The sequence below is a fragment of the Oncorhynchus nerka genome, linkage group LG9b (genome assembly GCF_034236695.1).
Source record: "Oncorhynchus nerka isolate Pitt River linkage group LG9b, Oner_Uvic_2.0, whole genome shotgun sequence".
Lineage (NCBI taxonomy): Eukaryota > Metazoa > Chordata > Actinopteri > Salmoniformes > Salmonidae > Oncorhynchus > Oncorhynchus nerka.
Window position 1 is genome coordinate 32,066,416 of NC_088424.1, and position 14,423 is coordinate 32,080,838.

A 14,423-nucleotide genomic window follows, 5' to 3' on the forward strand; every position below is an offset into this window, starting at 1 on the left:
TTGATAACGGAAACGACGACAGAAAGGGTTACCATAAACTTTCTAATAAATGCCCTTTTATGTGGATATTTCTGTGAAATCAGTCAAACAGCTACTTATAAAATTGAAAACACAAATAAGATAATCAGTTCTCTGCAGAAGAAGTTAATTCCCCAAAACAATTTTAAAATAATTGGTTTATGAAATTGATACAAATTATGACAAAACATCTCTAGACAATGCTCCTAAGAAGTTATTAAATGTGGTTGCTCATCCTTAAATCCATGGTTATGCATGAGATGTGATACCTGACATTTCCATACTTGAGTGTAAATTGACAACCCTTTGCAGATTGATTGAAACCAAATTAAAATTGTAAGTTAGGTTAACTTAATAGGTTGAAAATAGCAACAAAGAGAGAAAATCCGTTTTCTGAGTAGCCCTGAATCTAAGTGGGACGGTTCTAGGCCCAGACTGAAGAGACCCACAGGGTTCCAGCTCGCACAGAACCCAACCTGCCAGCACAAAACAGCAGCGCTAGTCATATAAAACACACACATACTGGACAAACTATCTGACATGCTATGAGAAACATGACAAGTTATATCAACAAGTAAATTGTGTATTCCTCCAATTCTGATGTAGGTTATAATACCCAACAACTAGGCCTAATAGTCATTCAGCTTGGTGTGGCCATGAGAAAACATGATACATGATGTGTGCGTGTGACAAACAAGTGGTTTTCAGCCAGCTGAATAATATGACAGTGACTTTTAATCAAAATCCAACAGTGGAGCTTAATCAATAAAATAAAGCATTTGGGGTTGTCATAATTGAATATAGGCCTAAAATCAATATATGTTTGAATAAACCCTTATAAAAGTGAAGAGCTTTGAGACTACACTTTAGAAACCAGGTAGCTCGTAAATCGGCTCAGTGGTTTACATCTTTGTTTTTCACTCTGTCGCTGCACCAGAAGTTCAGCGGGACTTGCAGTCCACGATGAGGCGCAATGTAGAGCCGCAGAGAGTAGGGACTGGTGTCCGTTGCATCGTAGTCACTTGCATTACCCAAAATACCACATAGAGAAAACGTTCACTAAGTGTGTCGTTGGCGCATGTGTTGATACTGATGGGATCGAAAGAAAGGCAGTGCTGCTCTCAGATCAGCTTTATCCATTCAAATCTTACCTTAATATTATAATTATTTAACGTGGTCTCGGGACAATTTGTATTATTCTGTAGGTAAATATGTAACACTACATCAAATACAACAAGTATTGACCTTCCCGTGAAATGCTTACAAGCCCATAACTCTTCTTGAACTGCACTGTTGGTTAAGAAAATATTTACCAAATAGACTAAAGTAAAAAGGAATAAAAAAGTAACACAATAAGAATACCAATAACGAGGCTATATACAGGGGGTACCGGTACTGAGTCAGTGTGCGGGGGTACAGGTTAGTTGAGGTAATGTTTACATGTAGGTAGGGTTGAAGTGACAATGCACTGATAATCAACAGAGAGTAGCTGCAGTGTAAATAGTCCGGTGGCAATTTTATTAATTGTTCAGCAGTCTTATGGCTTTGGGGGGGGGGGGGGGTAGAAGCTGTTGAGAGGCCTTTTGGTCCTAGACTTGGTGCTCCAGTACTGCTTGCTGTGCAGTAGCAGAGAGAACAATCTACAACTTGGGTGATTAGAGTCTCTGACAATTTTATGGACTTTTCTCTGACAAAGCCTATTATGTAGGTCCTGGATGGCAGGAATCTTGGCCCCAGTGATGTACTGGACCGTACGCACTACCCCTCTGTAGCGCCTTACAGTCAGATGACGAGCAGTTGCCATACCAGGCAGTGATACAACCGGTCAGGATGCTCGATGGTGCAGCTGTAGAACCTTTAGAGGATCTGGGGACCCATGCAAAATATTTTCAGTCTCCTGGGGGGGAAAAAGGTTTTGTTGTGTTCTCTTCACGACTGTCTTGGTATGTTTGGACCACTGAGGCTAGGTAACACAGTCACCACTGATAAATCCATGATAATCTAAAATTTCAATAAGCATTTCTCAACGGCTGGCCATGCCTTCCTCCTGGCTACTACTTTGCAGACAGAGTTAAGTGTGTCAAATCGGATGACATGTTGTTCGGACCTCTAGCAGTCTATATGGGGGTACCACAGGGTTAAATTCTCAGGCCGACTCTTTTCTCTGTATATACCAATGATGTCGCTCTTGCTGCGGGCGATTCCCTGCCATACTTATTTTCCACCATAATTTGCAAATAAATTAATAAAAAATCCTACAATGTGATTTTCTGGAATTTTTTTTCTCTAATTTTGTCTGTCATAGTTGAAGTGTACCTATGATGAAAATTACAGGCCTCTCTCATCTTTTTAAGTGGGAGAACTTGCACAATTGGTGGCTGACTAAATATTTTTTTGCCCCACTGTACATGTGATATGAGTAATGTGAGATGTAACATTATTAAAGTTGCGTTATTTAAAATGGCATTGTTTAAAGTGACTAGTGATCCATTTATTAAATTGTCCAGTGATTGGGTCTCAGTGTAGGCAGCAGCCTCACTGAGTTAGTGATGGCTATTTAACAGTCTGATAGCCTTGAGATTGAAAAATAGCTTCTATCTCTCAGTCCCAGCTTTGATGCATCTGTACTGACCTCGCCTTCTGGATTATAGCGGTGTGAACAGGCAGTGGCTCCGGTGGTTGTCCTTGCTGATCTTTTTGGCCTTCCTGTGACATCAGGTGCTGTAGGTGTCATGGAGGGCAGGTAGTTTGCCCCCGGTGATGCGTTGTGCAGACCGCACCACCCTCTGGAGAGCCTTGCGGTTGAAGGTGTCGTGGGGGATCGTTTCAAAATATAACACTTACAAGAACTTGTGAATTCAATATAGGCTTTTAATACAAACATATCAGAAGCCTAGATGGTCCGCGGAACACACACTTTCCCAGAGCACTGGCTCTGTATTTATACACACACAGTATATGAGTCCATTCCATATGTTAATGGAGTTACATCCCTCAGGTCATCGGCCACCATTATCTTTCAGTCCAGGCCTCCAGCTTGTTCATGCCTAATAACGCCTGTATCCGCTCTTGATTAGATTACAATGGTGGCAGGACCCTCTCGTGTCCTAAAATTAATATATATCTATCTTACCCTAAGCACTTATGTCCTTTACCCTAAGCACTTATGGCCTTTACCCTAAGCACTTATGTTTGTTCCTCTCTATCTAATCTTTATAATGGTGTCCTGCTCTTTCCATAATAGATCATGTATTTAAGGGTCACCTCCTCCTCTTTGCCCTAAGCCCGTATGCACAGTAAAGCACGTATGGCTTCGGCCATTACACTTATGTCTGTTTAATCTTTGGTTTCCTGTCCGCTTTCTGTTTGTGGTCTAATGTATACCTATCTTTGCTCAATAGTGTCATATCTGTCTCTATATGTAACAATAACTACAACAAATGCGGTGCAGTTGCCGTACCAGGCTGTGATACAGCCCGACAGGATGCTCTCGATTGTGCATCTGTAAAAGTTTGTCAGGGAATTGGGTGACAGGATAAATGTATTCAGCCTCCTGAGGTTGAAGAGGTGCTGTTGCGCCTTCTTCACCACACTGTCAGTGTGGGTGGGCCATTTCAGTTTGTCTGTGATGTGTACGCCTAGGAACTTAACTTTCCACCTCCACCTTGTCTAGACATTTTAATAGTTAAAAGGCCAACATTTTCACCCCCAAAAAGTCAAGAGTAGTAAATTGGGTTCAATTCCAAATTAAATGTTACAAAATTAACGGTGGGGGAGGTGTTGGTCAAGTATTAATAGTAAATTGTTTGCCCTGGATCGGCGCACCAAGAAAACACGTCTTCACATGTTGCCGGTCACCAGCGCACCACCTAATATATTTTTTAAACATGTTTTTTTGGTGGTTAGACACTTTTTTTCAGACAATAATGAAATTGGGAAAAACAGTGGAAAGATTGGAAGCAGGAATTAAACTCTGTTCTCAGGTGGAAAGTGTAACCCCTACACCAAGGCCCTGCACAGGAAATAGTTATATTAATGGTTGATGACAGTGGGTAACCAAATCATAGATGGCAGTTTCCTTTAACATAGATTGCTTTCAAGATAAGGACACACACATTTTATATTTTGGGTATTCTCTCTTTAAAATAGGGATGGGAAAAAATCCTGCTCGCTCTCCAGGAGGGTTAGCCACCCCTGATCGATGTTTCCCAAGTGCTGGGTGTTTGAAAATGTTCTGGTTATAACAATATATTTCTCAAAATCATCCAACCTTCAAGAAAAATCTAATGAATATCAATATTCAGGTGGCTTATGCACACTAGTTGAAGATCCTTGCCATAATTCTACTCTGCATAGACAAAATATACATTTATGAGGTGTGAGTCCCCCAATCATCTCTGCCTAACGTGCCTGGAGCATTTCATATCCAATGCTTATCTGTATGACTTATTCAAAACTGTAAATGAATGGCTGAAAAAATACATAGCCTCCTATAATTCATTTTGAAAGACAATTAGGCATATCAGATTTCAAATATGTGATTACACTGGCAAAATTGTGATGAAGCGGAATAAAATAAGTTTTTGGGAATAATAGTAGTGTTCTTGGTGACAAGTATATCAATTACCCTATATTTTAGCCCATTGTTAAGAATGAGAATTGTTCCACTGACCTCGTGAATGAAGTAAATATAAAATGCCCTTTAGACGACCCTACACTCCAACCAAATTATTGTTATATTTATTTCCCCCCTAGAATCAGGTCACCCTACCAAACTTCTATGCTAAAATATACTGTCGGTGTCTATCTGCTGCTTTTCGATGTCACAGCCTAAATGCCAATCACCAAACGAGGGGACTAATGCAAGTGTGGATTAAATCAACTTTAGTACATGCTGTCAAAAGGCTGTATTCTGCAATAGAGTTGGGAGTAACAGCAAACTGATTTTGTTGACAACATTGTACATAAAACAGAGCTACCGTGTTGCTCTTTTTAGTTTTATAAACTCCGCGGAGAACGTTCTCTCTCCCCATTCAGCACCCCATTAATATTGTGTTTTTTCTTTAAAACGTGCATCCAATCATCTTGATCCATTACATAACTAGACCAATCATATGCTTTAATGTGCCACAGTTCAGTGCCGTGGCAAGACAGGCCAATAATGATAGAGGTTCCACTTGTGATGTTATTAAATTGCAGGTGCAGATGCTCTGATTTCAAAACCATTTGGATCACAGTTGAAAATGACTCATTTGAAAAATAAAAAATAAAACCAGTACTTTTCGATGTGTGAGAAGAGGCTCAAATGAGTGTCTCACGGCCAATGCGTTAGAGTTGGCAGCTCTGGGTAAGGCAAACAGTTCAGAGATTTAACGACGCTCCTACAAAGGATCGAACGATGAGCTTAACCTTAAACCGGCCCTGGAGCAGCAAGTCTCAGCCTCTGGGCCAAAACAAATTTTGAAGCATCTTTCTGACAGTCGCACTTGGGACAGTGGACACCTAGTTACAACGGGAAGAAACATTTAGGCTATTATTATCAGTCATGTCAAAACCAACAGGGTACAAAATCTTCAAGCAGTAACGTTAATCATGCAACTTATGTTACAAAAGGCTCTGCACATCCAGTAAGCCAAGCTGGCAGTCGAACAACAATTCAACTATCCGTAAACAAATAGTGGTTGATTGACAGTTTCACATTTCGTTGCATTGCACTGCAAACTCCTTGTAGAAATGTTAGATGTTTTACAATGCAATCATCAAATGTAAACTTTATTTCAACCCCAAAATGTACTAACTCGAACTGCTGCTACGATCAGGCAACAAAGTAACACTATTGGACGTGCTACGGAAATGAATGATAAATACAAGAGAATATGCACAAAGCAATTTAAGATAGCATGCAGCTGTTGCTCTCTTGATGAGGCAAAGATAAATCACATTAAGAGGTTCAACATTTTAAAGTGGCACTCCAGTCTCCTTTTCACCTCATTTTACGCCCAATTTACTTAACTATGTATACTAAATACGTAAATATATATATATTACATACTTAAATATGTGTAACTACATACTTGACTGTATGTTTGTTTATTCCATGTGTAACTCTGTGTTGTTGTTTGTGTCGTGTTGTTTGTGTCGTACTGCTTTGCTTTATCTTGGCCAGGTCGCAGTTGTAAATGAGAACTTGTTCTCAACTGGCCTACCTGGTTAAATAAAGGTGAAATAAAAACATTAAAACTAAAGGCACATCTCAATAGGTAGTCCAGGTAAGTCATGAAAAAGCACAAGTAAAAATGTTTTACCCTTTAGTTTGTGGTGTACTTTACTGTACTTATACTTATACATCACTGGATAACATCTTGAAATACTTGATTGGAAACCTGCTAATCTCAGTACAGTTGAACAGTTGAACAATCAACATGAACAGGTCATTAAGTGTACAATGCTGAGGAAAACACAGAACATGCAATCATACATTCTGACATTTGCAAATTTACTTACATTGATGTTTTTGATGTAGTTTGAGGTTACAGAGTACTGTGAAACTTTTACCACACAGCACACAACTAAATGGCTTTTGTCCACTGTGAAATCGCTCATGTGTTTGGCAGTTGTCCTGCCTTGCAAACCTCTTGCCACAGAGTCTGCAACTGAAAGGTCTCTCACCCGTGTGAACACTCTGATGTGACTTAAGTCTTTGTTTCTGAGTAAAACTTTTCCCACACTCAAGACATCTGTATGGCTTGACTCCAGCATGAGAGTGTTGGTGTGCTTCAAGTTGACAATGGCGGTGGAAGCTCTTTCCACACAATGAGCAGATTAACACTTTTTGGTTTGGTACAGCTCTCCAAACATTTACCAACCTCTTTGTTTTCAATCTGTTCTTATTAAGAATATGCTCTTGGTTGTGTGAGTGTGACTCTGATGTAATCTCAGTAGCTCTCAAGAGCCCTTGTGAAGAAGGTCCTGGCTGCTGCATTCTGGGATGTAAAATCAAGCCCTCCCTCACAACAGGATGCAGAGTATCTCTGTACTGCCCCTGCACAACATGTATGGACTCAGACATGGCATTGTCATGATACACAGGATGCCTCTCAGGCTCCACTTTCAGTGGGACAGTGCTGAATATGTCATCCAGTGGTTTCCCTACAATGGACAAAGAGTTACAGGAAGGATGGGATGGGATGGGAGTGGGATATTGATCTGCCTGAGATGAGAACATCTGTAAGCATCTCCCTGTAGAGTAAGACCCATCTGGGTGGCCAGAATTATTCCCACTTAGTCCTTGTGTAACAGAGGACCACAGCTGACTATCTCTCTCGTCCATTCTAAAGTCCACACTGTCTGTGATTCCTGGATCTTGTATGGTTCCCTGGGCTACATGTTCTTCCACCTGCTCTGCTTTCACCAGAAACTCCAGTCCACCCCTCGCCTCTTCAAGGTGTCCAGAACGCTGCAGCTCATTGAAGCTCTCTACTGGGTCCTCTACAGGCATGGCTTGGCCTTTTTGGTTCTCTTCATCACCTGGAAGTAGAGTAATTGTAAAGTCAAATAAGCAATAAAACAACACCTTGAACAATGCAAAATAACCTGACTTGATAGCATCAAATGTCAGCATGCCTCAGGTGTATTTACAACAAGGGGTGTGGTCCTTTGTAGCTCAGTTGGTAGAGCATGGTGCTTGTAGCGTCAGGGTAGTGGGTTCGATTCCCAGACACCCATGCAAAAAAATATATGCATGCATGACTAAGCTGCTTTGGATAAGAGTCTTCTAAATGGCATATATATATATACATACATATATATACATACATACATATATATAATTACATACTGCATATTGCTTTCAATTGTATCTGTGGGAAGCCAGAAGTTACAGCAGACCTGTTTAACCCAATGCTAACCTGTTGCTAGCTAATTTGTCCCGGGATATAAACATTGAGTTGTTATTTTACCTGAAATGCACAAGGACCTCTACTCCGACAATGATTCCACACATAAAACGGCCAACCAAATCATTTCTAGTCATCTCTCCTTCTTCCAGGCTTTTTGATGTTTAACTTATATGGTGATTGCATCTAAACTTTCATTGTGTTACCACAACTACCGGCAAAACAGTTCGTCTTTCAGTCACCCACGTGGGTATAACCAATGAGGAGATGGCACGTGGGTACCTGCTTCTATAAACCAATGAGGAGATGGGAGAGGCAGGACTTTCAGCCCGATCTGCCATCAGAAACAGGAATGAGTTCTATTACGCAGACGCTTGTTGGCGCGCGCGAGCAGTGTGGGTGCAATAATTGAATAACATGGATTTCTAAATTTAATTTGCGACGCTCACGCACGCAACGTGTCCGGTCTGGTCAGCATGTTAGACCCTCACCAAAACACACGTAACATTTTTCACAAACTACACAAGTTATTAGTTGCTAAGGGGTTATTCTACATAGAAGATCATAGGAAATCCCAGGACATAGTGTCTAATACTTTAACAAGCTCACAACTACAGTTTTCACTGCCTAGTTGGATATTCATTTCCCAGTGAGAAAACACATTTCTGTACTTATAGCATTAATATCAATACATTTTTAAATCAGGATTTGCTTTGGCGGACCTTTTATTGACATTAGTCAATAAAACTCACGGATGCAACTATATGTCAAATTGTTTTATGTTCTACTTATACAACGGGTTGGTCTTATCCTGAATGCTGAATGATCAAAACCGCATTCTGCCTACACAAGTTACCACCAGCTAAATCAATGACGTTAAAATGCCTATTTACTCTGTTCCATCTGACTGTGCAATCCGCTGTCTCATCAACCTAGCCAGGCAATTTATAAACGTAATATCACCTATAAAAAGCATCTAGACATTACATCACATTTCTTTTAGACTATCATTTAGATTTCAACAGCAGAGATTTGTCTGTCGATTGTTTCCATATTCAAATTCTATCTCCAGCTGTCCCATAGTAATGAACGAGTCGGGACGAGACAGTGTTTCTCAGGCAGTCGAAATCATGAATCAGCTGGCATCCTTTTTATGGATACAATGGAAAGCAACGCTAGTGTATGTAAATTTACCCGCGTTGCTAAAAGCACATAGCCTTACCTTTTTGTGGAGTCCCACTCCCAACCTGGATTTCCTCAGCATGTTGCCTGTCATTTGTCACTCGTGTTGCTGCTTCTCGTTGAGCTTTCCTCAGTTCTCTTTCCATCAGCTGTAAACTATTTTGAAGCCCTTCTATCTCATTTTCTTTCCGACACATTTCAAGCCGTAGCACGACGGTGCCCTCGTCTACAAGTTTGGCTATTTCTGCAACTGCTGCCTTTGATAGCACATCCATGATTGCAGCTATTTGTGTACTGAAAGAAACAGTGTTAGACATAGTTCTTCAAATAAAATCACTGCTGTTATACAAAAACGAATATGTAGTGCTAGTGCCTCTGGGAAATGTTTATAACAGAATCGTTTCGACAACTGTACAGCTTATCGAAACTGGCAAGCCACATTGTTTGGTAAAAAAAAAGAAGTCTGGAAAGATGGATAACGGAAATGACGACAAAGGTTTTCCCTAAACTTCTTCTTCGGCGAGGTTTAACGGAAGTTGGCATCCAATACATTACATTACCGCATCCAACTGAACTATTTTTTACTTAACTAGGCAAGTCAATCCTGAAGAAAAAGTTATTCTTTACAATGACGGCCTACGGGGGAACAATGGGTAAACTGCCTTATTCAGGGCCAAAATGACAGATTTAACCTTGTCAGCTTGGAGATTCGATCCAGCAACCTTTTAGTTACTGCCACAATGCTCTAACCACTAGTCTACCTGCCGCCCCACTACACTTTGTGATACAAAATGTGCAAGGGGAACCAGAAAAAAATAGTATACATTTTTAATTACCCTACCAACTAACCAACTACTCATCTAAACCCAACACCTTATTCCACTACTTTAACCCAATCTGAATCAGGTCAACAGCCTGAGGCAGTGGCGATTTTAGGATGTAAAAATGGGTGGGGGAAAAAACAAAAGTGGGATGGATGCATGCCAGCAATGCCACAACACTAAACAATACATTAATTGCACTATAACGGTGACAAACGGTGCCCACAAACAGCCTACATAAAGCTGACCCAACAGCAGTCTCAACATCTTACCACTGCTACACCTGGCTATCAGCAGAGTCTTGTCTGGCAGCAAAACAGTTCATTCAGCCTCATTTACTGCCTTAAAAAACATAGCTGATATGGCTGACTTGCTTAAACAAATGTGGTTTCTAATGACAATTAAGATGTACAAACTATGGCATAAAGTGGACGAGAAGCAGATAAGAGGCAATCCGTAATTTCAAGTAAGACATTAATGAGCAAGCTAGGACGGAAGTAGGCAATATAACTATTTGTTAGCACCTTTTAAACGTACAGCGAGAAACTTCAGAACATAGGCCGTTCTTACAGTGTTCTCCCTGTACACCAAGTCAGAACTGTAAGATAAATAAAGGAGGCATATAAACAGACAATGAAAGTTCTTACAATATTCAATGATTACATTTCTCTAAAACGGGTTATAGACTACATGTGCACTACCAAGTCAGAACAGTAGGTGAAATTAAGAGGGGTAAATAGACCAAATTATTAGGTTGAGGCACATGGGCTACTAACATCTTCCTACACAACATACACTTAGTATTACTTTCTTAACTACAGTATACATATCTCCCTGGCATATTACATAATTTATGCAGCAGCATACAATACATTTTTTTGACTCACCTTGTTGTGCTGTGCTCACTTGAACAGGAGGGTGGTGTGGTGGTCCTTCGAGGGCAAATTTTGTCCTCAAAGTCTGGCATTCTCTGGATTTATGTTGCTTTCAAAACAACTGGGAACTCAGGTCGAATCCTGATGACGTCATTGATCTTCAGGTCGTAGCTCTAGAAAGAGCCTGGATTTCCAATTCAGAGTTGGATGACCGTTCAAAACGTATTTTCCCAGTTGGAGCTTATTTATTTCCTGACTTCCCAGTTGTCTTGGACTCGCTGAAGTCAAGTTTTCGCAGTTCCAAGTTAATAGTTGTTTTGAGCGCGGCACAAATCATGCTTCATTGACAGCATGGCCAATGTTGAATGACTATCATTTTACATTTGGAAAAGAGCACCTTAATCCCAGATTTGGCACCACAAAGCCACTCCACTGAATAACAGGCTAATGTTTGCTTTGCAATGCTTGCAGTTAATGTTAGCCACTGTCACTGATTCCTTCCAAACCACTCATTGTTGAATTTGTGATTTCCAACTTGTTGTTTAAACTTTAAGATTTTGAAAGTATGATGTTGACATGATCAGTCCAATCAAAGCTACTGTACATATAACGTGATTTGACGTCATTTTATCTGTGGCCAATGACCTTGAGCCTTCTTGGATGGGCACTTCTAATGTAACTCTATGGCAGCACCCAAGGGGCTAGGATTTTGTAGCTCTCCCCTTAGACTTGGCAGTGCTGTAGTGTCCCCATGAGTGACAGAACACTGAGCCAATCACGGCGCAACACTCCATATTTTCTACATGCTTGCCCCACCACAGAACACACTGAGCTCAAACTCGGCATTGCCCACCTCCTTGCTTGTTCTGCCCACTATGCTTAATTTTCTCCCACTGTAAACTACACAGATGAACTTTCTTGGGTTAGTTATACACATATTTTCTACCACTCAATACATGCTGTAACAAATGTTGCCTCAAATCTTTTGTTGCACGGAGTAAATTTTAGGTATTGTGAGCGAAAATTGGGAGAATTCTGTGCAACTTCCGGCACGTTTTTACAGTGTACCCTTACAGTTTTAGACAGTAGCAAATAGGCTTTTGTGGCCTTTTGAGCATAATGTAGGCCTACCAACAAATCAAATGAAGCAAATCCCATACCATTCACATTAAATAGCTTTTGATTTCGATGATATAGCTTACAGTATGAGGTGATCAATGCAGGCCTAAATTGACTGTGCATTGCATTGTATTGTGTTGTATGACGCAAGAAACCATTTTAGAAAATAAAATGTATTTTTATTACCAACCAGAGAATTAGACAATATAGGCTACCCCTCTGTCTATTGGCGTATTTGCATATTCAAACCTGTCTCAAAATACAACACTGCCCCTTTAATTAATTAAGACATAAGCTTTTTACCTGACTGGCTTTTCAAAGACTGCTTTTTTTTAATTGAACGTTTATTTAACTAGGCAAGGCAGCTTGAAATGTAGCCTACACATTTTGTGCTCTTGTAGGAAGCAGTAACTCCTCATTGTTATTCTTACCTATAACTGAACGTATAACTCGCTAACTAGCAAAGGACATCCACAAATGTCCACAAGCGCGGCTTTGTGCTCTAATCGGAATTGATCAATTTAGCATAGGATGGCAGGCCTGTCAACTCCTGGACACTCTTGTCATCGTTCTTGAAACTTGCTTGATTAATGGACAACCGATCTACCTTTATTTTGCAGGTCCTTTTCTCTCTCTCTTAGATGATCGATCAGCAGAGATGTACGTTCAACAGCAGATATGTACTAAACTTAATATTCTCTCAGGCATTTTAGCGTTTTCTTGCAGATTCGCTGATCGCAAGTGCCCTCCTCTTTACCCCCTTAATCTCCATATCCTGTCTGGTTTAAAATGTATTTAGGTTGTAGTGACAGGTTTCTTTATGACTGGATGTAAGGCGGGCGAAGACAGATGGCAGGTGGTCTGAGCCCCAAACTGGGGTACGTGTACCCCCAATGCCGTCGGAGCTACGCCATATAAAAATGTGATTCACATAAAAACGTTTTTTTTTATTAGTCACATTTTCAAACAGTCCATTTATATTTTACAACAGGGCTATACATTTGGGTGAGTTTTTTTGAATCGCCTGAGTAGCCTCTTCTCACTGCCAAAAATAAAATTAAACCATCTAGTGTTCAGCAAAATAACACAATGTCAAATACAGGTAGCCTAGTTAAATAATAAACATCCAATCACATAAACCGTTACTCTCTCGCGGGAATTCCACTAACCGTCCGTATGTAGCCAAACGTAGCAGCTGCTCATTCCGTTTGGTCGAAAATTGATAAATGGTTAAAAAAAAGTAAGGCCTGCTGTCCATAGAGACTCATACCAACTCTACTGGTAGTACTAGCATGGACACTGACAGTTGTGAATCTGATACAGCCGAAGACCTACTTTCCTCTTACCCGGGACAGCACCGAACAACAGACAGGGACATTGGACCATCGAAGAGGTGCAAATATGATAACTACATTGATTTGGGGTTAACTTATATTGGGTGGGAGTCGTGCCTTTCCTCAGCCACAGTGTGTTATATGTGCAAAAGTACTATCTCACAACTTGATGAAACCTTCACTCTTGCACAGACATTTAGAAACACAACATGCCAATTTGAAAAATATTGAGTGAGAATTAAGACGACTTTCAGAGTAGTAAGACATGTATAACAGCAACAGATACCATTAATAAGAAGGGGCTAGAAGCACCTTATACGGTGAGCTACTGAGTGGCTAGGACAGGCAAGTCCCATACCATTGTGGAGGACTTAATTCTTCCTGCTGCCATAGATATGGCTGAGACAATGTGGGGGGGAAAGGCCCCCAAAAAACTGTACAGACAAATGCCTTAATCAAACAACACCATTTAACAGTGACATGGCAGGTGATGTTTTGAAACAATTACTGCGTCGCATACAAGCCAGTGTCAAATCAAATTTATTTATATAGCCCTTCGTACATCAGCTGATATCTCAAAGTGCTGTACAGAAACCCAGCCTAAAACCCCAAACAGCAAACAATGCAGGTGTAAAAGCACGGTGGCTAGGAAAAACTCCCTAGAAAGGCCAAAACCTAGGAAGAAACCTAGAGAGGAACCAGGCTATGTGGGGTGGCCAGTCCTCTTCTGGCTGTGCCGGGTAGAGATTATAACAGAACATGACCAAGATGTTCAAATGTTCATAAATGACCAGCATGGTCGAATAATAATAAGGCAGAACAGTTGAAACTGGAGCAGCAGCACAGTCAGGTGGACTGGGGACAGCAAGGAGTCATCATGTCAGGTAGTCCTGGGGCATGGTCCTAGGGCTCAGGTCCTCCGAGAGAGAGAAAGAAAGAGAGAAGGAGAGAATTAGAGAACGCACACTTAGATTCACACAGGACACCGAATAGGACAGGAGAAGTACTCCAGATATAACAAACTGACCCTAGCCCCCCGACACATAAGGCTGAGACAGGAGGGGTCAGGAGACACTGTGGCCCCATCCGAGGACACCCCCGGACAGGGCCAAACAGGAAGGATATAACCCCACCCACTTTGCCAAAGCACAGCCCCCACACCACTAGAGGGATATCTTC

The 14,423-nt window shown here is 40.9% G+C and overlaps 1 protein-coding gene across 1 annotated transcript; it reads right to left on the reverse strand.

Annotated features, from left to right (window-relative positions):
- Positions 1–5,771: 5,771 nt before the first annotated feature.
- Positions 5,772–9,585, reverse strand: LOC115114640 (zinc finger protein 567-like). Its single transcript, XM_029643055.2, has 2 exons — positions 9,136–9,585; positions 5,772–7,545 (listed from the first exon to the last, which is right to left on the reverse strand). The coding sequence occupies exons 1-2, from the start codon at positions 9,410–9,412 to the stop codon at positions 6,515–6,517; spliced, it is 1,308 nt and encodes a 435-aa protein (XP_029498915.1). The 5' UTR covers positions 9,413–9,585; the 3' UTR covers positions 5,772–6,514.
- Positions 9,586–14,423: the final 4,838 nt, after the last annotated feature.